General features: G+C 41.7%; 1 protein-coding gene across 3 annotated transcripts in view; it reads right to left on the reverse strand.

Annotated features, from left to right (window-relative positions):
- Positions 1-26,447, reverse strand: part of SIMC1 (SUMO interacting motifs containing 1) — a 42,141-nt gene extending 15,694 nt beyond the window's left edge. For 2 of the 3 annotated variants that reach the window (XR_014491161.1, XM_083352260.1), the window contains exons 1-3: positions 11,001-11,327; positions 2,662-3,423; positions 354-595 (exon numbers count right to left, since the gene is read on the reverse strand). Coding sequence is in view for 2 of the 3 variants with exons in the window: in XM_083352260.1 (XP_083208386.1) it covers positions 354-595; positions 2,662-3,423; positions 11,001-11,144 (1,148 nt within the window). In the remaining variant the exon portion in view is untranslated. Of the gene's footprint in view, positions 1-353; positions 596-2,661; positions 3,424-11,000; positions 11,328-26,363 lie in introns of those variants that run through there. The other variant, XM_083352261.1, reaches the window with a different exon arrangement.
- Between the last annotated feature and the right edge of the window lie 639 nt (positions 26,448-27,086).

Consider the following 27,086-nt stretch of genomic DNA (forward strand, 5'->3'; position numbering starts at 1 on the left):
GAATTAAGCTTTTTATATCATCACATATTTGTCAAAACTTTCTGCTAAACAGTTTAGATGTAGTACATTTCAAATTAAATCTAATTTGTTGTTTCTTTATGGGTTGTATTTGTTAAAAAACAAAACAAAGCAAGATTAATGCTCACATCCCTTCAGTTTAGGGCAGGGACACCTAATCGTTCAGAGCCCTGGCACTTCTGACATTTAGAAATAGTATCAAAAAAACCCTCTGCCATGGGAACGAAGCTTTGCCTTTTCAGTTATGATCTTAACTGATACCACAACCCCAAAGCTAAGGAAGTTTAATGGCCCGATACAAAATCCTACAAAATAACGAGTGGGAGAACACTTACGCCTGGATTTTCATCAACAACATATAAGCATCCTTCTGTATCTCCTGTTGCCCCTCTTGATGCTCTGAGCTCAGCAAAATCTGCCTGACCACATAGGTTGTGACTTCTTTTGGTGGGTAGTATTTGCAAGATACATAGTCCATAAGGAAATCCAAGGTTCCCTGGAAAAAATTCTCTTCAATTGTGCTGGACACCATGTTTAATCTCCGGAATGGAATAGGTTGGGCTTTTAGTCTTTTATCCTGTGCATAAAGGAAGATCAACATGCATATGGTATCTGGTAGTAATTATATGGGGTGAAAAACTTCAGATAATTTTATTGTTAAGTTTGCACATTTTAAAAAAAATAACTTTGATTATTACACACAAATTATAGACATTGGTTAGAATATTTCTTTCAGTTTTAGTTGAAAATGAAAAACGTTCTAATTCAAAGTTTGCAAGACTTATATATTTGCTCTTACACTGAACCTCTTCATGAAACTGACAGTTCTGTGATACTAAGCACTTCTTTACAATAAAAGAGAAGATTAGAAAATGTGTGCTGTAGTTCAGTGATCCCTAACCTCTTTTGGAGCAGCAAACACATATCATAGATTCCCCCCCACATAGACACACATGGAGGGGGAAATTGTCCATTTTCAAAAGGTTGCTATAACACACAATATCCATTAGCTGGCTGGTTATATGATTCCCTGATGCACCCTATAGGTATGTATAGCTGGAGGGTAGGGATGGAGAAGAAATGACTATACCTGCTTGATGGTATCATCAAGCAAATGACATGACTCTTGTACTTTTCTTTAAAACTCATGTCATTGCATAATCATGCTATTTGCATAATTATATTATCTCACATGTATTATTTTAATATCACTGTAGCTTGTGGAGATGCTGCTATCTCTAGGATACTCATCACTTTCATTTGAGCTTTTTCAGGGCACTAGATATATTTATCAACAAAGTTGTGGATTACAACCATTCACCATTTTTATTTTTTAAGAGGTCTATATGGACTCCAAGGACTCTTAAAAACAGGCTGGTACTTACTTTTTCAACGGTCTTCATGAAATTAATGAGTGGAATGGTATAGTGTTCTGACAAGCACTAAAGGAGGTGCCCACAGGAACCACACTAGAGATCTCAATTCTGGTTTACCATGCTGGGTGCATTAGATTGAACATGCGTCTAGCCTTGTTGGGCTCAAGCTTCAATTGGTGTTGGCTATTACAACCTGCTTGGTCTCAGCCTTGTCCTCTTTAGTGTGGTGCCTTCCACCTTTTAATAACCAAGCCAGAGATTCTGTTTGACAACTTGATTAAGGAAGATGATTTAGGAAGAAACATACACTGCTAGAATGACATTTATTAAAACATGTTGCTATCTGTACTTTAATGTGAACTTTGTGCTCTTAGGGGAGGTGTGATTGTTAAGTTTTTATAACAAAAGACCAAACAGTTAAACCAGTTGAGATTTGATAGATTTGCACATTGTGCAAACCCATAAATTATTTTCCTGTAATTTACTGGACTAGTACAGTTGGCTGAATTTCCATAACATACTGAGCCAAAACCAAGTAAATCACATTTTGGCTTAGATGATATCTGAATAAGATCAGACAGGAACTCTGCTTTTATAAGCTACGTTTTGGAGAAGAGATTTTAATGTTAATAATTTTTATTAATAAAGCCTTGAACTGTGGGATTGTAACATAATGCCAAAATGTCTGGGGATGATGGCTGAAAGTCCCAGTATGATCTATTCCATTCCATCTCTATCATATGGCAAAACATTATTCTACTGTTTTTGGATTATAAAGCTTATGCCTTAATAATGGGATAAATGAAAGAACTTTAGCTGTGCAAACAGCTTTGATGTACCATTGGCTTTGGATCGAAAGGAAGGCTAAATCTTAGGACCCGCAAATTCAGTAGAACAGTTTTGTGTGTACATAAAATCACCTACTATATTTAAACCCAAGAATATTTATAACAAAAACAACTTGCCTTCCAAAATGGCTATGTTTCCCACCATGTCAGCATCTACTTAAAGTGGCACCGACTTTTTGATGAAAAAGCATGACTTTTCTCATATTTTGTTTTATTTGATTGAAAATGTAATCCTATCAATTCACTTGAGCTGGACAACCTTCTAGCTTTCTGCAAACAAACTATGCAATCGAAAGCAAGCAAGTTTGAGTTGTGAAGCCAGTGTATCTTACTGCTATTCTGAGTCTTAAAACTCTAAAAGCCAGATTGATGTGGACTTCAAAGTCCTGCTTGGGATATGGTTACCTCCTGCAAATTACCTTTCTTGACTCCTTTTCCACCACATTTTGAAGAAGGGGGTGATGTACAGGGATTCCATGGCAATACTGTAGTGTTTTCAGCCAGACCTTGATATCAGTCTGCTTGGATTGTTCCTGAACATTTGATTCCATGGCATGCCGTGGTTTTTTTGCCTGGTGCAAAAGCTGATCAGCTTCAGCTACAGATCTGGTAGTGTTCAAAGAAGAGTAGCAGAGATTTGGGGACAGTCTTTGAGGCAGGGGATAGAACTGCAAGTCGGGTTTTTTTTCAGATGAGCAAGCCTGGGGAGGTTCTACACAGTCCAAGAGCACTGGACGTTCAGTACCATCATTACCTGATGAGAAAGACAAAACATCAGATTCCAGCTGAGGGCTTCCCAAAGAGCCCAAATCACTGTTGCAAGTGGTGTGACTGCTGCCTTCAGATTCCTCACTATAGTTGGAATGGCAGAAGAAGCTGTTACTTGGAAGGTAGTCTGGTTTTCCTACACCTACTTTGGGGGAGGATCGCTCATGGTCCTCAACCCACATGGCCACTGGCACAGTACATTTGCTCTCAGCATCAACAACAGTGAGAACATTAGGAGAGCAGATGGGCTCAGGGCAGACTGAAGTTGATGGCTTTAGGTCCCAGGCAAAGCAGCTATGGTTCTGGAGGGAGTTGATCATGACCTCCTCAGGCTTCGTAAGATCAATGATCTCCAAGTCATTGTGTGCTGTTGTTCTCACAACTATGTCTTCTCCAGTGAGATCAATAATATCCTACAAAGAGAGACAGGGGAGAGGAGATAATTTAAGGTAGTTAAAATGCTGGACTGGATCCAAAGAAGCATATATAGTTTCAAGTCTTCACTTGAACACCGAGACTCTTGTTGACTTTGAGCCAGATTAAATGCAGCAACAAGTACTCTCCAGGAAATCTGGAAAATAAAGAAAACCCCTATATATTAATTTCTGGCCAGCTGCTTCCCCTCCTATTAATTTATCGGAGCATTACACAGAATGGCAAACAGGAACTCAAAACCACAATAATTCTTTCTTACACTGAAGAGGTCTCCAAACTTGACAACTTTAAGACTGGTGGTCTTTGGAACTCTGGGAATTGAAGTCCACAAGTCTTAAAGTTGCCAAGTTTGGAGATCCCTGTTATGCAGGATGCTGAGAAGCTTAACACATCAGCAGAAATAATACTATTGCTTCAGTCCAGATATTGAGGACACTGCTGCCTAAGCACAGCCTTTCAGCTTCATGTGGGGATAGTTATTGCTTGTGAAATTCAGGCACATGACTGGCATGGAGCTGGAAAGAACCTAGTCCCTGAATTTGAGAAAGACTCAATACTTTTTGCAAAGTTGGTTTTTCACCTCCCTCCCAAATACAAATTACTTCTGACAAAGCAAAAAGGGTTTATTAAGGTTTTTTTTTCATGTCTTTATACAGAATTGCATATATTTGATATTTGTGATAGATGCATCATGAAGCAATCAATAAAAGACATGGATCCTAGATACCGTTTGACAAGTAGCAAATTGATGAGGTTAAAATCCCTTTCTTTTTCATCCAGGTTTGTTTTGTTCTTAACATTTGCAAGTAGATTCAAGGACTTCAGAATAAATTTATACTGGTTAGTCTCTGAAAAGGCTAGTTTTAACTTCAGAGGAACTGACCTTTGGCTGAAGGGAAAAAAATGATACTTTGAAGTTAAAAAAAGGCATAGACTGCCCTACTAAATTGCCACTCCTTCAGGTTTTTGAATCCCCCCTGCTAGAATATTATGGTATTTGAAAGATGCCTCAGAATTAATGAGCCAATGGAGGGCAGAAAAGTGACCTGCAAATTTTCATTGACTGGGCAAGAAAATATCCATCACTCTGACCTATCTCTTAGCTGGAGTTCCCAACAGCTTTGATCTTAACTTACTTTCCCCAATTCCCCATTCCCTAGTCTTTCAAACTTTTGAAAATCAATCAGTTTTCTGATTATTAGAATACATTACTGAAGAGAAAAATCACACTTAAAATCCTGGATAAACTTTAAATATACAGAGAAATATAGAAAATGCAAACACCAAATTCTGTATTCACCACCCGAGACTGGAAAAACTGAGGGTCTCCAAAGGTTTTTGGAGATTACAATAATAAAATATGATCTGGTCTTGTAAGAAGATTAACTGTTTCTCTGAATGTGGATCCTTAGGTAGTCAAAATACTCACATCCACATCTTGTTATCATTCTTATACAAGAAAGAGACAAGTAAAAGTAAGCCTAAGAAATATCATGGTTTGCTTAAGATGAAAAAGTTTGGGGAGGAAGAAAGCAGGGGGGGGAAGTAAAGAAAGAGCAAAGCAGCCCAACAAAGACTGAGTGTGTTTGAGTAAAATGCTATCTATTCAAGGGAAAAATTGAGAATTGAGAGATTGGGGAAAGGAAGAAGGGGAATTTGGGATTCTGGAACAGGATGCCTTCGGAAGTACTATGCACTGCTACACTTGGTTGCAAATCTCAGTGTTTGCTTAATGAAACAAGAGTAATCGCAAATGAAGCGTGAAAAATTACAGAGGGTGCATTTTAAAGAGTAAAGAAATCAGTATGCTAAACTGCTTTCTCCTTTTTTTCAAAATAAAAGGTCCTGATCTACCAGTTGGGCACAAGATGGATTCAAATGGGAGATTTCTTATTGAATGAGTAGCAGCTCGTTTTGCTAATACCAACATTTGCAACACGGCTTACGATTCATTTTATAAAGCAGCAAAACACACATATTAAAGAGTGCTAGACAAGATGGGTTATCCTTAAATGGTTGATTCCTCCTTAATTTTCTGGCTGCCCATTGACAGATGCAGAAAGCACAAGAGTGATAACCTTGCCTGGGAACAAAGGCCAGACTGTTAAGTCTCAGGGTCATCAGCGTTTATTTACCACCCACTCCTTGCTGTCCTTGCTACCTCTAAAAGCATTTAGCTGATTGCAGCAGGCAGAAAAAGAAAGGGGAGGATTATTTTACTAATTCTCAGATGTTCCAACTGCCTCTCTCTTTTTCATATTAAGGCTCACCAAACTCTCAAACAAAATAGCTTTCCTATTATAAGCCCCCCTCCCCATAATAACAGGGTTATAGTAACATGTTTCAAATAGCCAAAACACCCATGAGTGCCAATATATTAATCCAGTGTCTATGCAGATTCTGTCATTCAGAACATAGTTATCCCAAAGGTGCTTTTTTCACGAGACAACTGAACTTTCTTGGGTTTTTTTTGAAGCTGAAGAAGCTTCTTGGATGAGAAGCAAAATGTCATTAAAGAAAAACAAGAAAGTCCAGTCGCTTCATGAAAAAACACCTTTGGATCTTTTTTTGACAATAGGTTATTATTTGACAATAGCTACTATCCTGAGTGTTGGCATATTATACAAACCTCCTAGTTGGTGGAATACAAACAACAGTATGTCAGCTTGTAAGGCAGTCTCTAGATATCCTAGCTTGCCTAGAAATCACGAACATACTAAGGAACAAACCAGGCTTTGGTTGCACTTGTGTCATTTTGGTCCAAATGTGCCAGAACTGACTAGTAAGTTCTCCACTATTAGTAGGGAATAATGCAAGTAAAGCAGGTGCAACTAAAGCTAATATTGAAAAATGTGTCAATAGACAAAACAGCTGTAAAGAATGTTGTCAAAGAAAGCAAGGAACTGCTAAGATTGAAAGAGGCTGAGAAAATGTAGAACAATTTTGATGGAAATAAAAAAAATATATCTGCGCAGCAAGTGAAAAAGATTCCAACAAGGCCTTAAAACCACAGCTGTGTTCATAGACCTAACTGTGGCAGACACAGGAAGGATGGGTTGTTATACAAACTGTGCCATATTATCCCCTGCAAAAAAATCTCTAATAATATGCTGAGTGATGGGTCCTTTCAGATAATAATGGGGAAACCACTTAAGCATGGTCAGAAAGTTGAACGACCTCTCACAAGGTTCTGTAATGCAACCTACACTATTCAACTTATCGGATATGCTGCGCGACAAGGGGAAGCAAATTTGGATACGCTGATTATTTGGCCATGGAAGTACCAGAAAAACACATGGAGGTGGCTGACAGCTTACTGTCTAAAGATCTTAAAATCTTGGGAAAATTCTTCACTGACTGGAGGCTCAATCCTAGCACCAGCAAAATAGTAACTACATGCTTCCACCTTAACAACAAACTACCATATGAAGCCCCAAAGGTCTTCTTAAACAACAATTACTCCCCTATGATCCCCATCCAAATTACTTTGGAGTAACAGACTCTTTCCTATCAGATACACCTAGAGAATACAGCGGCAAAAATCAATACAAGGAACAACATATTCCAGAAATTATGTACAACTAAATGGGGAGTTTCAGTTGCTACCCTCAGGTCATCAGCATTAGGCCTGATCTCTGCAGCAGAATACTGTGCTCCTACATGGCTTAATAGCTGCCGTACTAGTAAGTTCGATGCCAGACTCAATGACACAATGAGGATTATAAGCGGATGTATTAAAACCACTTTGATTTGCTGACTTCCTGTTCTGAGCCATTTAGCACTGCCAGCTTTATGAAGGCACAATGCACTAGTGAGAGAATACAGAAAAAAAATATGAGCAACTCACTCCTACCAGTGCATGCTGACTTTCTTCATTTATCAGTCAGAAGACTCAAATCCAGGAAGCCCCCACCGGCACTTGCACAACATCTGCCCAACAACTTTAACATCAATTCCCAATGAAAAGTGAAATGGGTTGCTGAACACCCAGATATAGGAAGACATATAAATGACCCCACCAAAAAAAATGCCAGGCTTTGAAATAATCTTAAATAAGATTCACACCTCATACCTCTTCTGGGACTCACTGTATAAATGGGGCGTCGTATTCTCCCCTCAATGTGACTGCAGGGTCCCACGTCAAACTGTAGATCACACTGTGACTGGCTATAAACTGAGGGCATATATTGGTCCAGTATCTGATACTTTTAATATAAACGATGCTGCACTTCAATGGTTAGATGGCCTAGGCATTAATATTTGAACATAGAACTTTTTAAAGTTTATATTTTATTGTGTTTATTAATCTAGGTGAAATATTAATATTTATTGTAGTCCATGTATGATATGCCATATTCTAAAATAAATAAATAAATAGAATAATTTTAAGATATACAAATGTTCACAGTTAAAAGAAACTGTTGAAAGAAACAAAGACAGCATAAATGTGTACATCTCTACCTTGTTATACAACAATAAGAGTTTGGTATATCAAGAAAAACAAAAAAGATTACAGTGGGAAGCAGTTATTTGTATTGGCTTCTCTACCTTTTGTCTAAATTCAGGTGTACCCTGTGTGTGTGTGTGTTTGTGTGTGCATGTGTGTCAAAACAAGAAGGAAGGGAGCCAAGAATGAATGGGTGATATGTCCTGAATACAAAAGTAAGTGATTAGCTGATAGAAGATCATACAGAGAGAATAAATGAAGACTGCAGCAAGGGTGAATGGGTTGAGAGCTCATTTTTCTTTATAAATAAATGAACAAATATATTACTATGTTCACTTTATCTAGTTTTAGGACTTGTGTAGAGAACAGATGTTTTAGGTCCTATTGATGTACAAATATTGAAAATTCAAAAGAGTTCACAAACTTTTAAGCACCACTGTATTTGAGGGTATCATAATACGAAGGTTGCTTAGTAAACACTACAATGCTAAATTAGCTGTATTAGATTGAAGAAGGTAGCAAAATGAAGGCCTTCCCCTGGGAATTATAGTTACTCATCTTTTGGCATGGCAATATTATATTTATGCCAGATAATTTTAATAAATTCTGGAATGTGTAATTCCAACATGGTAGTTACTATTTATCTGAAAGATACTTATTTCTATCCCTGTTTTCTTAAACAATACTTTCAAAATATTTTAAAACATATTCACGCCATCAATAGAAACAGTTGTTCAATGTAAGATAAAATAAAACAATTAGAATCGCTACTAAAACTATACACATTCAGAATGACCTTCATCTGGAGCCATTCATTTTGTAGAGCATACTAGAATTGGAACTGAATGGAAGTGAAGTGGCAAACAATTGAATATATTTTAATACTGGTATGTCATCTTTCAGCAATCAGACTCAGTAATAACCTGTTCCACCTGTTCCAAAGCAGCTTAAACTCCCACCGCTTTCCAAGGGCTGCCAATTTTAGAAAGATCTTATAACTTTGGTCATTATGGTATTATTAAATCATGTTACATACAACCTTGGCCATTATTATTTTTTTTATGTTGTGTCAACTCTCTGTTGCAAAGATTGTTTTTCATGGTGATGCATTTGATGGCTTTTCTTTTTTTTACAGCAAATCATACAGGTAGTCCTCTATTTACAATCATTTATTTAGTGATCGTTCAAAGTTACAACAGCACTGAAAAAGTGACTTTTGACCAGTTTTCACACTTATGACCATTGCAGCATCCCCATGGGCACATGATCAAAATTTGGACTTTTAGCAACCAGCAAGTATTTACGACAGGGGTCATGTCACCACTTTTTGTAACCTTCCCAGATGGTTCCTAACAAGCAAAGTCAGCGAGGGAAGCTTAATGACCACTCAATTTACTTAACAATTACAGTGATTCGTTTAACAACTGTGGCAAAAAAAGTCATTAAATGCATCATAAGTTACTTAACAATTGCCTTGGTTAGAAACAAACATTTTGGGCTCTATTGTGGTAATAGGCCGAGAACTACTTGCATAGGCTTGGGAAATCTTGTGAGCTTATATCTAGATGTCTTCATATAGGATTTTTATATGTTTCAATATGGACATTTCATGGATTTGCATGTAATCAATATCCATTTCTTCTTCTATTTCTTAAGATAGTTTGTTTTTGCTATCCTGATTGTAAATCAGTTACATTACATCATAACTTAACACACATACTTGTAAAGTTCCTTATAGCAAGGAAAACCCCCCCAGCAAGATTCAGTCATGTTACTTTCACCAATTTTTCCTCCCTATCTCCAGCAAGACTGAAATAAAGCAATATTTTTATTACCTACATAGTAATAGTTCAATAAAACCGACACGGATTTCCTCTAAACTGAAAGCCATCAGTTTCATTTCAGTTTCTTTCAAGCAACAGGGTGAAGTTACTGCTTGCCTCCCCTGCACCCCAATTCTTTTAATTTTAGATTGTACGAACCACACTGCGAGCTCAGGTTGGGAGAGGTTCCATGTTTAATCTGTCAACAGCGCTTGAGCTATTTTAAGGAATTTACCGTTATCCGTTGTCATTTAAATTGTAACCATTTTTTTTTGAAGCCGACGTTTGGGCATTTACTACAGTTACGCGGCAGAGCCAATATTTTACAAGCAGGAAACCCACGCTTCCATCCCTGATAAATTAAACGGATCAGGCGACAGGGAAGGGGTCTCCGAGACCCTGGAGTCCTGTGGCCGGTGAGATGGACAAACGAACGGCAGTTTCCAGTGGTTCTAAGGCAGGGGTCTTCAAACTTGGCCCTTTTATGACTTGTGGACTTCAACTCCCAGAATTCCTCAGCCAGCAAAGCTGGCTGAGGAATTCTGGGAGTTGAAGTCCACAAGTCATAAAAGGGTCAAGTTTGAAGACCCCTGCTCTAAGGTCTGCTTCGTTTATTGGCGAGAAGCCGGCTCCCGGGGCTAAAATGGGACAAGAGGACAGCGCAACACGATCAAGCGCGGAGACGGGATTCAGAAGGAGAACACAGTTGCAGGGACATCTCCAATACATCCCATCCCGAGAGCCGAGGAGTAACGCATAGGGACGGACCCCTTGAACGAGGAAGCTGCAAAAGCAATTCGGTCCGGAAGAGTCCTTTCGGCTTTCCGAAGACAGCGCGCAGCTTCGCCTTATATAGGGCGAGAGGGAAAACCGAAGCGTTCAGCGGGCACTTCGGGCAACTTCGCTTCAGAAGCGCCGTTTCCTCTCTCTCTCTCTCTCTCTCCGCCAATCCCCGCACGCTTTCCCACTCGCGTTTTCGGAAGGACGGATCTTTTTCTCCGCTCGCCAAACTCGGCGGGTCGGGGAATCCGAGCTCGGGTTGCGAGCCTCCCCGGCATCGCCGCACAACGCGGCGAGAAAAGAAGCGGCTCGGAGCGGGAGGGAAGGAGAGACCGAAGGCTCCGGCCAGACAGGGCAAAAGGAGAATCGGGACAGCCAGAAGCCGCCGAGTTAACGAGCGACTAGAATCAAGGGAATCCTCTCCCGCAACAGCGAAAACAGGAAACACCACCATCTTTACTGCGGGCAAACGACGCCCTGCCCTGCCCTGCCCTGCCCGACTCACCAGGGGCTGCGAGAAACGGCCGTTTAGCTGCTCACGCTTCCATTTCCTCCTCTGGAGTAAGCGGCCGCGGCAGAGCCGCGAGGGACCCGCAGTGTCTTCCTCTCCCGAACGCGTTTTTCGGGGGAGCACCGCACCTTCATCCATCGCGCCCCTTTCCGCGGTCCGCCTCTAGAGGGCGTGGCCCGGGAAAGAGGCGTGGCCTGACTCAGCCTGACCCCGCACTCCTCGCCCACGCAGCGGTTCGATTCTGTTACTTCACCTCGGCTAGTACAACTGATCCGTTCTAGATTGCCTAACTTAACAAGTATTCCTTGCAGTTAGGGCGTTCTCCCCCGAAGCACAGCGAAAGGAATTGATTCAAGCAAGCGCTTTGCTTGAATGTCAAAATAGGCAGCGTTGTGTATTAAGGCTTAAAGAAACACCTAAGCACTTGTATAACAGTCACTACCAGTATGCATTTGAACTGTAACCGTTTTGGTAGGAGTCAACTATGGTGGGAGATTTAGGTTCAATCTGATTGGTTGGCTGTGTACTCAGAAAGGTATATAAAGAGTGCATGTACCCCCTAACCCAGGGGTCGGCAACCTCGGCTCTTTTATGACTCGTGGACTTCAACTCCCAGAATTCCTGAGCCAGCTATGCTGGCTCAGGAATTCTGGGAGTTGAAGTCCACGAGTCATAAAAGAGCCGAGGTTGCCGACCCCTGCCCTAACCCCTCAGTACAGTTATGGTCACCAAATAAAGAGCTGTTTAACTGTACTCATCTGCCTGGCATCATTCCTACTCTTCAAAACCCACTACACAACAGTGGCGACGAAGGTGGGATCCTACTTCACCTCAAAGAGCTGAATTCAGGAGGGGTTGGCTTCGCATGCTGGAGGAAAGAGGCATCTTTCCCCCTCCCCTCTACGGCCGGCTAGTCACCACGCTAGCGGCCACGTACTCAGAATCACACGTCTGAGTCTGCGGAGCAGGATCTAATTATACAAGAAAGAAGATGCCTAAGGTCGGTCAGCCCAGAGAATTCGACATCCGTCACCCCAAACAGTGGCCATATCACCTCGGGCAAGTTGAAAACTACCTCTGGGCGAACCAGATTGCTGAGGACAGCCTAAAAGTGGCGACCTTGCTTTGCATAAGTGGGCCGGCAACATTTGATCTGGCTGAAAGCCTATTTGCCCCTACGCTGATCGAAACCGTCTCATTCACTGAACTCAAGCAGAAGCAGAATGGGCACTTCAAGCCCAGAATGTCTGAGATGGCCTGGCGGTTCCGTTTTGACCAGAGGGTGCAACGGCCAGGTGAAACTGCATCTGAATTTATCGCGGCCTTGCAACAGGCCACCCGTCTCTGCAGGTTTACCAACCTAGACGAGCGCCTACGAGACAGGCTTGTGTGCGGCCTAAGAGACGAGACTTCAACAGAAACTTTTCGCTATGCCCGACCTAATACTACAGGACGCACAAGATGAAATCATGGCTGACGAGGCGGCCGGAGGCGTAGTGCAGGTGGTACAGACGCCAATACCCAGCAAATCAGAAGAATCAATTCACTACAAAGGCGCTACTTACAGCGAGATCGCAGAAGAAGAGGAAACTGAAGTCGACCAGATTTGGAAAAAACCAGAGCAACGAGAGAGAGGACGCGAGAAGAGGGAGAACCAGCAGAAGGCAGCGCCCCTTCCAAAATACGGAGGGTGCGGCAGCAACCACGCACGGGCAAACTGCAAATTCTGGTTGGCGACGTGTCAGGCCTGTGGAAAATTGGACCACATCGCGGTGGTCAGTTCCGAGAGGGCCTACACAAGGAACAGCCAGAGAATCCGTCGAGGAGAGGTACCAGGGCCCAGAGCCCGATCAGTGTGGGGTTTTTCAAAAGCCGGAGGGCCATCTGCTGAACCGGGGCCCGCCGCCGGCTTAAACCTAAATTAAAACCAGAAGTCCAATTACAAGGCATTCCTTGTAAAATGGAGCTAGACTCTGGCTCTGCAGTCTCGATTATCTCATATGAGTCTTTTAAATATGTTTGCGGCCAAAGTAAGCAGTGGGTCAAATTGAGGCCCTCCAGTATTATTTTAACTGACTTCCAAAATGCCCAGGTAAAAATCAAGGGGGAGGCTACCCTTTCCGTACGGTTTAAAAGGTTTCAGGGGCACTCGGACATCATTGTAGTTGAAGGTCGTAGGACCAGCTTAGTCGGGTTGGACTGGTTTGAGGCGTTGGGCATTGTAATTTCAGGCATCCATAGAACACAGGGAAACAACATCGAATCTGTCTGCAAAGAGTTTGCGGACGTTTTCAATAATAAGCTTGGAAGGTAAACAGATCCCCCCATTTCATTTAAGTTAAATCCCAGCGTCTTACCCATTAGAATTAAACCCAGGAGAGTTCCTTTTGCACTCAAACATAAAATCGAAAGAGAGTTAGACAAATTAGTTGAACAGGGGGTCCTGCAGCTGGTAGAAAGGGGGAAGTGGGAGACCCCAATTGTCATCCCCCTAACAGGGAAATCCATATCTGTGCAGATTATAAGTGCACCCTAAATAAGGCCCTCAACCAGCACACTTACCCAGTCCCCACGGTCAGCCACGTTCTCACTTCCCTCCAAGGCGGCGCCATCTTTGCTAAAGTAGACCTCGCACAGGCGTATCAGCAGCTGCCGGTTACTATGGATACAGCAGCAGCCCAAACAATTGTAACTCATAGGGGAGCCTTCAGAGTCAACCGCCTGCAATTTGGCGTAAGTGTGGCACCTGGGATTTGTCAGGAGGTAATGGAGCGAACACTTAAAGGCATCCAAGGGGTTTGCCTTTATTTTGACGATGTCCTCATTGCAGGGGAAACAGAGGAAGTGCTAGCAGACAAACTTAGGGCAGTTTTAAATAGGCTTCGTGCTGCAGGTCTCAAGCTAAAAAGGGACAAATGCAGTATAGGGGTTGCATCTACAGAATTTTTGGGGTTCAGAATTGATGCCAGTGGGATTCACCCCGCAGAATCAAAAGTGAAGGCAATTAAGATGGCCCCCACTCCCAAAAACAAAGTTGAACTGCAAGCTTTTCTGGGATTAATAAATTTCTACCATTCGTTCCTACCTCACAAAGCTGCCATAGCTGAACCCTTGCATAGTCTTCTTGATAAAAAAGCCACTTGGAAATGGACCAATGTCCATGAAAAAAGCTTCCAGGACCTTAAGGTCCTATTATCTAATAAATCCACAGTTACCCATTACATTGAAACGAAGCCCATCTGCATTGCTTGCAGTGCTTCACCCTATGGAGTGGGAGCAGTGTTAAGCAATCTGGAGGAAAATGGCGAACAGGTTCCCATTGCCTATTACTCCAGAACATTATCAGGGGCGGAGAGGAACTATGCACAGATAGACAAGGAAGCCCTGGCAATAGTGGCTGGGGTCAAGAAATTCCACGACTATCTGTATGGTAGGAAATTCAGTGTTTACATACCATAAGCCTCTATTAGGCTTATTCACCACCGACAAACAAACCCCCCACATACTCTCTCCAAGGATGCTCAGGTGGTCCATATTCTTATCGGCTTACAGTTTTAAAATGATTCACAAGCCAGGAAAAGAAATGGGCCATGCTGATGGCCTCAGTAGGCTACCCCTAGCAAACATTGAGCCAGATCCGGCCCCTGCTGCACAGATACTGTCAATCCAAGAGCTACCTGAATTCCCTCTCCATGCAGGGGACATAGCCGCTGAGACAACCTCAGATAAAATCCTAAGCAGAATTCTGTCTTGGGTTTTCACAGGGTGGCAGGATAGAAATCCAGGCCCCGAATTCCAAGCTTATTTTCTTAGGAGACACGAATTATCCGTGCATAAAGGATGCCTATTGTGGGGTAGTAGGGTCATTATACCCTCAGCATTGAGATATAGAGTTCTGCAGTCACTACATGAGGGGCACCCTGGCATAGTTCGCATGAAGGCGCTAGCAAGGAGCTACCTATGGTGGCTGGGGTTAGATAAGGCAGTGGAACAGCAGGTACACGGATGCTACACTTGTCAAAGGTCCAGATCTGAGATGCCCCAAGTGCCTGTCCGCAAATGGGAGGCAACACACACACCCTGGTCCAGGGTTCACATTGACTACGCTGGTCCATTCCAAGGACAGCTTTTCTTAATAGTGGTGGATAGCCACTCAAAGTCGCTAGAGATGGTGCCAGTCCCAAACATGATCACTGCCAGAACAATACAAGAGCTAAGGAAACTTTTTGCCACTCATGGGCTCCCTGACGTTTTGGTATCAGATAATGGGACTCAATTTACTGCTGCTGATTTTCAGGCCTTCTTGACAGCAAACATGATTAGACATGCTGCATCCATGCCCTTCCACCCGTCGTCTAACGGTCAAGCAGAAAGGATGGTGAAAACAACCAAGGACGCACTCAGGCGCATCATCGTTGGTAACTGGCATCACAGGTTAGCAGACTTCTTATTGTGTCAACACTCCACACCATGTACAGCCACTGGAAAGAGTCCTGTGGAGCTCCATTGGGGCAGATGCCTTATCACCAAACTGGACAGACTCTATCCCGACAGAGTGGCTTCTGAGGCTGCTCAACCCAAACCCCCAAGGGGACTACAACCAGGTGACTTGGTTTGGGCTAGGAACTACGGCCCAGGACATTTATGGATTCCGGGGGTGGTGGTTGACAAAACCGGGCCCCTATCTTACTTAGTAGGGGTGGAGGGCGGTCGACAGTTTAGACGGCATATAGACCAGTTACGAAAAAGACTCTGGGGTGGGCCTACCAGAAATGGTCAGCCAGAGTTTCCCTACTGACTCCCCAGTTCAGGAGAACCTGGACTTCCAGGGCACGCCTAGCAAATTGTTAGACCAACAGGGGACAGAACCCATAAGGCGTTCATCTTGGCCTCATAGGCCACCCGCTTACCTCGCTGACTATGTGGTCAACTAAGAGGAAGAAGTTGTCATGGTCTTCATTGGGCACACCTTTTGTTATTGTAATTTCTGTAAAATTGGGTCCACCTAATCTATATCTGGGGAGTCAGTGTGTACCATTAATGGTACATCGCAACTGACATTGACATTGGGTTGCATGGGTCAGTATGAGCAACTCTCACCTTGTTTAGAAATTACTACCTGGAGTGGGGTCAATCACTCACGTTATCTTGAGTGGGGTCAATCACTCATAAACAAATAGTGGAGGTTGGAGTGAGAAAATCCTTACATAAGGGTTTGCTGTACATAACCTTGGGTGGGGGGGGTGTCAATCCTTCACATTTAGTCCGGAATGTGGAAGTGGAAATGTACAGTAAATATGTTTTGCATAAGTTATATTGTTTAATCCTTAAAAGGGGAAGGGGTGTTGTGTATTAAGGCTTAAAGAAACACCTAAGCACTTGTATAACAGTCACTACCAGTATGCATTTGAACTGTAACCATTTTGGGGGGAGTCAATTATGGTGGGAGATTTAGGTTCAATCTGATTGGTTGGCTGTGTACTCAGAAAGGTATATAAAGAGTGCATGTATCCCCTAACCCAGGGGTGTCAAACTCAATTTCATTGAGGGCCGCATCAGCATTGCGGTTGCCCTCAGGGGGCCGGGTGGGTGTGGCCAGGGTGGGCGTGGCCTACTGGGTGGGCGTGGCTAGAGTACGTATGGCCTACTGGGTGGGCGTGGCCAGCTCTGCATCGTTGGCATCAAGGGTGCCTATGGGGGCCTGGGCAGGAGTGGGACAGATCTGGGGGTCTCTGGCAGAAGGAGGGTCTCTGGGCCAGGGCCAAGGCAGTGGGGGCCGTTCCCTCCCTGTTTCCAGGATGGCTTCGTGGGCCGCATGAAACCACTTCGCGGGCCGGATCTGGCCCCCGGGCCTTGTGTTTGACATGTCTGCCCTAACCCCTCAGTACAGTTATGGTCACCAAATAAAGAGCTGTTTAACTGTACTAATCTGCCTGGCATCATTCCTACTCTTCAGAACCCACTACACAACAGTCAGGAAGCTTAACAATATAATAACAAACAGATGAGAAATTTCATATATGAATATCAATGAAAACATTTCATTGATGTATGGGCTCTTAATGGAAACATTTTGTGATGTATGCCTTCAAGTCAGTTTTAACTATGAGTGACTGCCTAGTCCTACACAAGTCCCTGCCGTTTTCTTGATAAAATTCCCAAAGTGGTTTGCCCTTGTCTTCTTTTTAGGGCTGAGGCTGAGGGTCTGGCTGAAAGTTGCCCAGCTGGCTGAGATCAGAACTTGCAGTCTCCCAGTTTCTAGCCCAGTGCCTTAACCACACCAAACTGGCTCTAGACTAGACAATCACCTGAGATGGTGTAGGTTCTCCTGCTTAAGCGGGGGGGGGGGGAATGGAGGATGGGCTGGACTAGAAGACCTCCAAGGTCCCTTCCAGCTCTATTTTATTCTTCCCATATGGCAGGGCTTTTCAACCTTTTTACCCATTGTACCACTTTTATGATATGGCAATATCCGAGTACCACCAGTCACCTAGCAAGTTGTCAAAAACTTGATGACCAAAAAAAGAAAAAAAAGGAAAAAAGTGATGAAGTACAGGTAGTCCTCGACTTACGGCAGTTCGTTTAGTGACTGTTTGAAGTTACAATGGCACTGAAAAAAGTGCCTCCCAAGCCACAGCCGAGCAAGACGCCTGCCCGCCCGGCAGTGCTCTTCTTCCTGTCCGAGGTTTTCATTGTTGTGAGCGTTTCAGTTGAGGATTAACAGTGGGGGTGGGGTGGGAGTGTTTTGTTTTTATCTCCCCCCCTCTGCTGAATAGTTGCAGCAGGTTTTGATCACTTTACATGACCCTGGGACAGTGTGACCGTCATAAATATGAATCAGTTGCCAAGCATCTGAATGTAAATCACAAGACCCTGGAGATGCTGCAACATTCCAGCTGATCGGCGCTTCTTCTGGGCTCAGCAGAAGCACCAGGATCAGCGCTGAGCTCCAGCTGGAGCCTGGCATTGATCCTGGCACTTCCACTAAGCCCTGACAGCCCTGCAGCTCCAGCCATCTCTTACTCAGGCTTGTGTGGTGCTGCCATTCCCCTCCCCCACTATTGCTTTTCTAGGATGGTCGCATACCACCTGCCAGGTGCCAATGTACCACAGGTGACACCCGTACCACTGGTTGAAAAGCCCTGCCATATGGTGCTAATATAGTATTAAACCAGTTGCATGAAGCAACCAGCTGCCCAGAGAGATGGGATCACTGTGCTGGAGATGTTCAAGCAGAGATTCTGTAACTGTTTATCAGGGATACTTTAATCTGAATTCCTGGATTAAGTGGTGGAGTTGGATATATGGCTATCCATATATACTTCAGTTCTCTTGGTTCTTGAATTAATTTTCTGGATTTTCACAGTACTTGCTAAATCATAAAACATGACTAGGATTAATAAAACCAAACTTAGTAAAGTTTTGCACTTTCAGCCTCTAGATCTTGAACAAATGAGATTAAATGAATATGTGAAATCAACCAGACACTCTTATTTAAACTCCCCTCTTCTTGGCCCTCTAGGACAACCAGATTTGGGCTGCAAAAATTGACATAATTACTAGTTGATAGCAACACTATACATTAACCATGGAATGATTATTGATTTAATGGGTTATGTCTTTGACATATTCACTTTAAGGAGTTGTTGGGAGAATGACATTGTAGTCAGACTCTGTTGGTTTACATAAGTGTCTTGGCAGTGGCAGATCGAAACTGGATCCTTGACTCAAAGTGGTTACAAATTGCTCCATTACCTCCAGGTTATGCCTAGATTACTCCCTTGGGCAATTACCCAAGTTTAAGAACTAGTGTGCCACACGGTCACTCCCTACAGTAAATACAAGGATTTTATACCTTCTTTTTTTTGTACACAGGTAAACTTTAAATCATTAGGACAATACAAGAGAAGAAGTTATAGAAACAATGATTGAGGGACCTTTCTGATGAGATTTAATAGTCAAGAGGCTGTGCTGTGGGCAGTGATTAAAAACAGGACTAGGTAGTACTTCTTGAGATACAGGCACTGAACAAAAGTCTTGTGGAGTGTAGACAAGCATATTAAAAACCATATATACTTGTAATTAAAAGGGTAAAGGTTCCCCCGCACATGCATGCTAAAAACAGAGACCACACCCAAATGTTCAAATCCATAGCATTATATACATTCCTATTGCTACGCCCCCTGCTTCAGCCCCATTTGAAAGAGCTTCAGAGGTTACAGGCCTAACCAGAATACATCACCCCTTCCCTCCCTTGATTTACATTTGTTCTTTTAAGTATTCTGGGAAATAACATCCCTATCTATCTCTCAGTGGATAGAAAGGTAATAAAAAGGTTAAACAAATAGTAAAAGGTTATACAGAGCAATAAACAAAGTAAATGGGGGAAGCAATACATTTTCCCCCCTTCCCCTCCCCTTCAGGAAACATAGGATAGGAATGGGTTTAAAGAATTATTTTATTTTTAAACTTCTGCATTACTATCACTGGCATGTATACATCTAGGTTCTTTAGGTAAACATTTTTTTAAAAAATTATATTGCAAATCTAAAATTATTATCAGATATGCAATAGAGGCAATATAGGAATGGCCATCTTTTATACCAATATCACATCATTTTAATTGTCAGATGTACAATATAATCAAGATCTACTTGATTTTTTTTTATTGAAAAGTTTTAAAAATACAGTTTTCCTTTAAAAAACCCCCTTCCCCCTCCCTCCTCCCCTCCCTACCTCCCCCCTTCCCCCCCCTCCCCCCTCCCTCCTCCCCCCCACCTCCCCCAACCCCCCTCCCCCCCCGGACTTCCCAGAGCTAAATACAAGGTATATATATATAAAAAAGCAATCATAAACAACCATATACTAACAACTATAAATTCTAAAATCCATCACTCTCTAACTTATATAGGATCAAACAAAACTTAGCATTATTAAATATATATAGAAGACAAAAGAAAAAAAGAAAAAAGAAAACGAAAGAAGACTTATTCAAATGCTAGATAAAACTTCTTGACCCTATACTTATTCTGGATAAACTCAATCCATTTTCTCCATTCCATAATATAATGTTCTTGCGAGTAATCTTTCAAATAGGCCGAAATCTTCGCCATCTCTGCCAAGTCGGAAACCTTTAAAATCCACTCTTGTATAGTCGGCAGTTCCTCTTTCTTCCAATATTGACCTATCAAAAGTCTTGCTGCCGTAACTAAATTCAACATCAACTTAGAGTCCACAACTGTAGCGTCAACAATTATTCCCAACAAAAAAAATTGCGGACAAAACTTTATCCTCCGTTTAAAAATCTTCTGCATATTCCACCAGACTTTTATCCAAAAAGCCTTGACCTTTTTACATGTCCACCATATGTGAAAATATGTTGCCTCTTCATCACCACACCTCCAACATTTAGGCTGATAATTCGGATACATACTTGCAAGCTTTTTAGGATCTAGATGCCACCTATAAAACATTTTGTAAAAGTTCTCTCTTAGACTTTGAGCTTGAGTGAATTTTACATTCCTCACCCAGATCTTTTCCCACGTGTCCATTGTAATAACTTCCTGAATGTTTTGGGCCCATTTTATCATACAATCCTTAACAAGCTCTGTTTCTGAATCGATCTCTATCAATGCAAGATATATCTGTTTAATATGTGCTGGTCCTTGATTTCTAATTTGCTTTATCAAATTTTCATCAATCGTTGCAAATCCATTTTTTTGGTCTTCTTTCCACCTGGCCTGTAACTGAATATATTGAAACCAAGTCTGAACAACCTTCTCTTCTCGCAAGAAACTATATGATTTCAAGCACCAAATATTCCTTTCCAAACTTAAAATTTCCTTGTAAGTAGTCTCATCATGTTTGAAACCAGCATGTATATTTTGTATTGCGTGTTTTGGGATTGCCCACAATGGTATCTTGCTGCTTAACTTATGTCTATACTTCTTCCAAACTCTCAGCAATGCCTGTCTTAAAATATGCATCCTAAACACAGTATCTACCTTCTTATCATACAACAAATATGCATGCCAGCCAAACAACAGATCATGGCCCTCAAGATTTAATAACCTCGATTGTGTCAAATTAATCCAATCACTTATTCCTACTAGTGCAGCAGCTTCATAATATAATTTAAAATTAGGCATTTTAAGGCCACCTCTCTCACGAGTATCCTGCATAATCTTAAGTTTAACTCGTGGCTTTTTCCCTGCCCACACAAATTTATTGATACCACGCTGCCATTCCTCCAAGTTAGAGTCTTTCTTAAGAATCGGTATCATTTGAAATAAGAATAAAAATTTGGGCAGGACATTCATTTTCACTGCTGCAATCCGTCCCAACAAAGACAATTGCAATTTTTCCCAACTCTCCAGTTCTTTTTGAATTTTCCCCCATAACTTTTCATAATTATTTTTATATAACTTTGTATTAGAGGGCGACAAAATCACCCCCAAATATTTAACCCTTTTAACAATCTCAAATCGAGTTAATCCTTCTAGGAGAGCCTTCTGCGAAACTGTCATATTTCTAGCCAAAATTTTAATTTTCTGTATATTTACTTTAAATCCAGAAACCTTCCCATATTGTGTTATTATCTCCATCAGGTCCACAACAGAGTTCTCTGGCTGGGTCACTGTAACAACCAGATCATCTGCAAATGCTCTCAATCTGTAATCCTGATCTCCAACTTGTATCCCCTTAATTTTTTCCGAATTCCGAATCTTAACCAATAATATCTCTAATGTTAATACAAATAACAAGGGCGATAGCGGACACCCTTGCCTTGTGCCCTTCTCAATATTACATACTGTTGTCAAACTATTGTTAACTATAATTCGGGCAGTTTGTTTTTGGTATAATGCCCTAATCGGTTGTAAAAATTTTTCCCCAAAATCCATTTTGTCTAAAACTTTCAACAAAAATTGCCAGTTCAATTGATCAAAAGCCTTTTCAGCATCTAAAAAGATTAGCGCAGCAGAGATCTGGTTGTGCCTTTCCAAAAACTCTAACACATCAACTATATGTCTCACATTAGTTTTCATTTGTCTTCCACTAATAAACCCCGTTTGGTCTACTCCGCGAGCTGCATTGGCTTCCGGTTGCCCTCCGGGTGAAATTCAAGGTGCTGGTTATCACCTATAAAGCCCTACATGGCCTGGGTCCGGGTTATTTGAGGGAACACCTGCTGCTGGCATCAAACGCCCTTCGCCCAGTGCGCTCCCACAGGGAGGGTCTGCTCAGGGTTCCGCCGGTGAGAGATTGCCGGCGGGTGACACCCAGGGATAGGGCCTTCTCGGTGGGAGCGCCTGCCCTCTGGAACCAGCTGCCGGTGGAGCTGAGGACTGCCCCCGACCTCCGATCATTCCGCCGGGGCCTGAAGACCTGGCTCTTCGAGCTCTCGGGCCCAGACTGAGGAGGAATTTTTAATTTGGGGTTCTTTTTTAACTGACTACAGGGTTAATTTAATTTTTTTTAATTTGGTTCTTAATTTTTGTATTTTGGATTTTTAATTCCCTGTAAACCGCCCTGAGTCCTCAGGGAATAGGGCGGTATATAAATATAATTAAATAAATAAATAAATAAATAAATAAATCACCTGTTGCAGAACCCTCATCAGTCTATTAGCCAAAACCTTAGCAAATATCTTATAATCTGTATTTAAAAGCGATATCGGTCTGTAATTTTTAACTAAAGTAGCATCCTGGTCTTCCTTCGGAATCAAAGAGATAAAAGCTGTTCTCCAAGACGGGGGCACCTTTCCCCCCCTCTGGATTGTCTGGAACAGTTCCTTTAACGGTTTTATCATCTCTAATTGTAAGTTTTTATAATAGGCCGCAGTCAAGCCATCAGTGCCTGGTGCTTTATCCACCTTCAATTCCTTAATAGCTGTAAAAATTTCTTCTTCTGTAATCAGTTGGTTAATCCCCTCTTTTTGTACTTGCGTAAGAACCGGGATGCTAGCCTTCTCCAAATACGTATCAATATCTTTTGCATTAATGTCCTCTTTAGTATATAATTTCGAGTAAAAATCCACAAAGGCATCCTTAATAAGATTCTGTTGATACACAACCCTTCCTTTATACTCAATCTTATCTATATTAGATGCCCTTTGTTTTTTCCTCAGTCTATAAGCCAACCATCTGCCTGGCTTATTAGCATTGCAAAAAGTATTATGCCTAGCAAACCGCAGATTGGTCGCCACTTGATCAGCCATTAATTTATCAAATTGTCCTCGTAACAGTCTAATAGCGTCCTTGATCTTCACCTCCTCTGGGTTCAAAATCAAAGCCTTTTCTTTTTCCTTTATTTCATTCTCCAGTTCTTTCCTTCTAGTTTCCACTGCACGTCTATGTCTATTATTCATATATATCAACACCCCTCTCATATAGGCCTTGCTAGCATCCCAAACCATATCCATAGAGGTACCCTTATTCATATTCATCTCAAAAAAATCCTTCATCCGCTGTTTGCATTCTTCCACATTTCTCTGATTTCTAAACAAATTCTCATTTACGCGCCATGAGCGTCTATCTCCTCTTTCCTTATCAATCTCCAACCACACTGGACTGTGATCAGAGATAATTCTTGCGCAGATTTTCACCTTTTTAGTTCTCAAAAGAAAATCATTAGTCAACAAAATAAAATCAATCCTCGAAAAAGATTGGTGTCTATCAGAATAAAATGTATAATCCTTCTCCTGCAAATGTCTCTCACGCCAAATATCTCGCAATTCCAGGTCATCCATCATTTCAAAAAAAGATTTAGGCAGTCTAGCGTGACTTGGAATGCGCTTAAAGGCTCCAGCCTTATCCAACTGTACATCCATAACTCCATTCCAGTCCCCCATAAAAATAAAGGATTTATAATCCAACTGGGTAAGCTTTGTATGAAGTAAACTAAAAAAGTCAGCTTGTTGTTGATTTGGAGCATATAATCCAACTAAAAGCGTCTTTTTACCTTCAAACAACAGCTCGATCATAACATATCTTCCATGCTTATCTGCTTCAATTAGGTCCGCTGTTAAGGCACTTTTAACATAAACAACCACTCCATTTTTCTTATTCTCTGCAGAAGCAACAAATTGCGTACCCAGCCTCGAGTTCAATAAATACTTTTGATCCAAAACTCTAATATGCGTTTCTTGCAGGCATATAACATCTATCTTAAATTGTTTTAAATATTGAAAAACTTTCTTCCTCTTCTGCGGTGAGTTTAGTCCATTAACATTCCAGGTTAAAAATTTAGTTGCCATGTATATCCCCGAAAAGCTCTTGGACCACAGCTTTGATAGGACTGGTTACTTTAGGCCGTGCTCCTCCCACAGCTTGGCTATGAATGCGTTGTGAAGAATCTGAAGACTTTTGCTGATCTTGTTCTTTTATTTTCTTTGCTCGTTTTAAAGCAGCACGCGTCACTCTTTGCTCTCTAGGATCATCCAAAGAGATTGTAGCTTGATCTCCTCCAGCACCATTTTCCTCTGTTTCCTCCTCTTGTTGTTCTTCTTCTCCAGATCCCTTTCCAGCTTCCAGGAGCGTTAATGGGGTTGCTTTTAAGACATTATTGTAGAAATCACGTGCTTGTTTCACAGTAATCAGCCTATACCTTTTACCTTCATACATCACCATCAGCCCCTCTGGAATCTCCCATCTGAACCTTATATCTCTTTGCTTGAGCTCTTGCACAAGAAATGTATAGTCCTTTCTTCCCCTTAAAATCCTTGGAGGAATTTCTTTTAAAACCAAGACTTCTTGTTCAGCAATCACAACCTTAGCATCATAGGCAGCTTGTATAACTTGATCTCTAATTTCTCTTTTTGCAAAATAAACCACCACATCTCTAGGCAACTTTCTCTGTCTGGCAATCCATGAATTCACCCGAAACACTTTATCCATAGCTGCTCTTATTTCAGATGCTGGCTGGTTCAATACCCCTTCGAGAGCCTCAGAGATCAGCTGCTTTAAATCTTCTTTAACATTCTCTTTTAAGCCTCTAATTCTGACAGCAAACTGCATCTGGTAATATTGGGCATGGCTTAACTCCCTTTCCAACTTGCCTCTTTCAATTTCATTCTCCCGTGCTTTTACTTCTAGTATAGCATTCCTTTGAGCCAAATCATCCACTTTTTCATCTAAATCTTCCACACATTCCGCCACTTTATGCACTGAAGTCAAAATGTCTACCTTCATCACGCTGTACTTCTGTTCCATCCTCTCTTCCATTCTTTCCTCAAATTTCTCCAATTTCTCCTCCATCTGTGCAAATTTATCAGCAATTGATTGATTAATTGATTCCAAAAGTACCTGGGCATGTTTATCCAAGGCATCTCGCAAATCCTTCGATGTCAGCACTTCAGGAGGGTGCAATGCCTGTAGTGATGATTGTTGCACCGGCGAGGATCCTCCACTCCGAAGAGTTTTAGAGGGAGGTTTAGCCGCCATCTTTTAATCCTCAATTATGACGCACTTTCAATTAAAGTTTAAAAAGTCCAACAAGTTAGAGAGTACAGTAAAATAGTCCTCTTCACCTTTTCCTCTTGTACCGCTCTGCCTGTTCCTTTAAATCATAGTCCTTTCTTCAGGCAGGGATGGTTCGCAGATGCCTGGCTCTGCTCCAGGAAGTTCGGAGCAGAGACGACGGCCAGCTGGGAGCAACCCAGGCTTCGGGGGAGTTCGATCCTTCAGCCGCCCAAGCTCCAAGCTCAGGCGGCCTCGGAGAACTCTACCCCTACCTGGGGCCTCACCCCCTCCTCTTCTCCCGAGGAGGGGGCTTCAATTTCGCCCGAACAGCTGATCGGCGCTGTTTCGGGCGAAAAAACAAACAGCTGAGCCGCGGGCAGCCAGGGGAGGCTGTCTTCGGCGCCACGCCGCCACCGGAAGTCAAGATCTACTTGATTTTGTTACATGAGAAAAACTGTATTGTTGGACTTGGAAAATTGTACAACACTTGCATATTGAGTGCACCGGATTTTGGAAATGCCTATACTAAGAAATATTTTATTTCCATTCATATATTCCTACTTTACTCCTTTTCGATTTCTGAGGCAAAATGTTACAAAAAGTGGTTGCTTTGAAAACCAGACTGTGGTTGGGTTTATTCAAAGCTCTTTAACCATAGTTGAGTAACTCACAATTGTTTACAAATAACAGAAGATATAAAAAGACGACTTACAGTTTAAATTATAATTCTTACTTTAATTTCTATTTCACAATATGATATGTTTACATGTCATTTGAATGCTATGTAGGACCAATTATATCTCATAAGATAGGTTTTAATAGAAGAAAATTATTTTCCATTTATTTTCCTAAAATATATAAAAAAGATTCAAACTGCATTTTACACTGTTTTTCTTACACAAAGAGCAGAGCTTCTTTTTTATACTTCTTTGTTGGTTCTTGTAGAACTGCACAAACATATGGGTGAAGCATAACATAATTCTCTTTCCAATTTCTCACATAACCTTATCTTCACATATAACTTGTATATACTTCCTCTTATCTCCACAGACACATCTGTTTTTGTTCATGCAGACATCACTATCATACTCAGAATTCTTTGGGGAAGGTTTAGTGTTGCTTTCCCCTTGGGGAAAATGAGGTGAAGGAAAACCCTCCTTTTCCAAAGATTTTGTTAACAATTCTGCCTACAGCAATATGAAAACAATTATTTTCCCAGTATGAGCTTGTTGCAAGAGTAGAGGATTGGGCTTCTTAATTAGGATCACTAGGATCAGGAGGAGAAGCTTTAATTCAGATGTGGTCCATCCATGATATGACTGGGTGTCAGGTAAGATGCCAAAGAACAGGGAATAAAATCAAAATCAAATAAAAAATTACAAATACTTTTGAGGGACTGATTTCATGGGTTTGCCTAGGCCTAGGGTACCAATTCCTATAGCTAGTCTAGGGATTTCACTGCTTTAACTTCATCCTGTTAAAGGAAAATAAATAAAGGTTATTCTTTTATAAATGGTACCAAATGTAACACCAAATGTAACACCAATGAATTGTATCAAATGTAACACTAAGATGTGGAGGCCATCTTTTTCCTGCTTAGACAGAGAATTCACACATGGTA

Source organism: Vipera ursinii (assembly GCF_947247035.1).
Source record: "Vipera ursinii genome assembly, chromosome: 2".
In the NCBI taxonomy this organism is placed as follows: Eukaryota; Metazoa; Chordata; class Lepidosauria; order Squamata; family Viperidae; genus Vipera; species Vipera ursinii.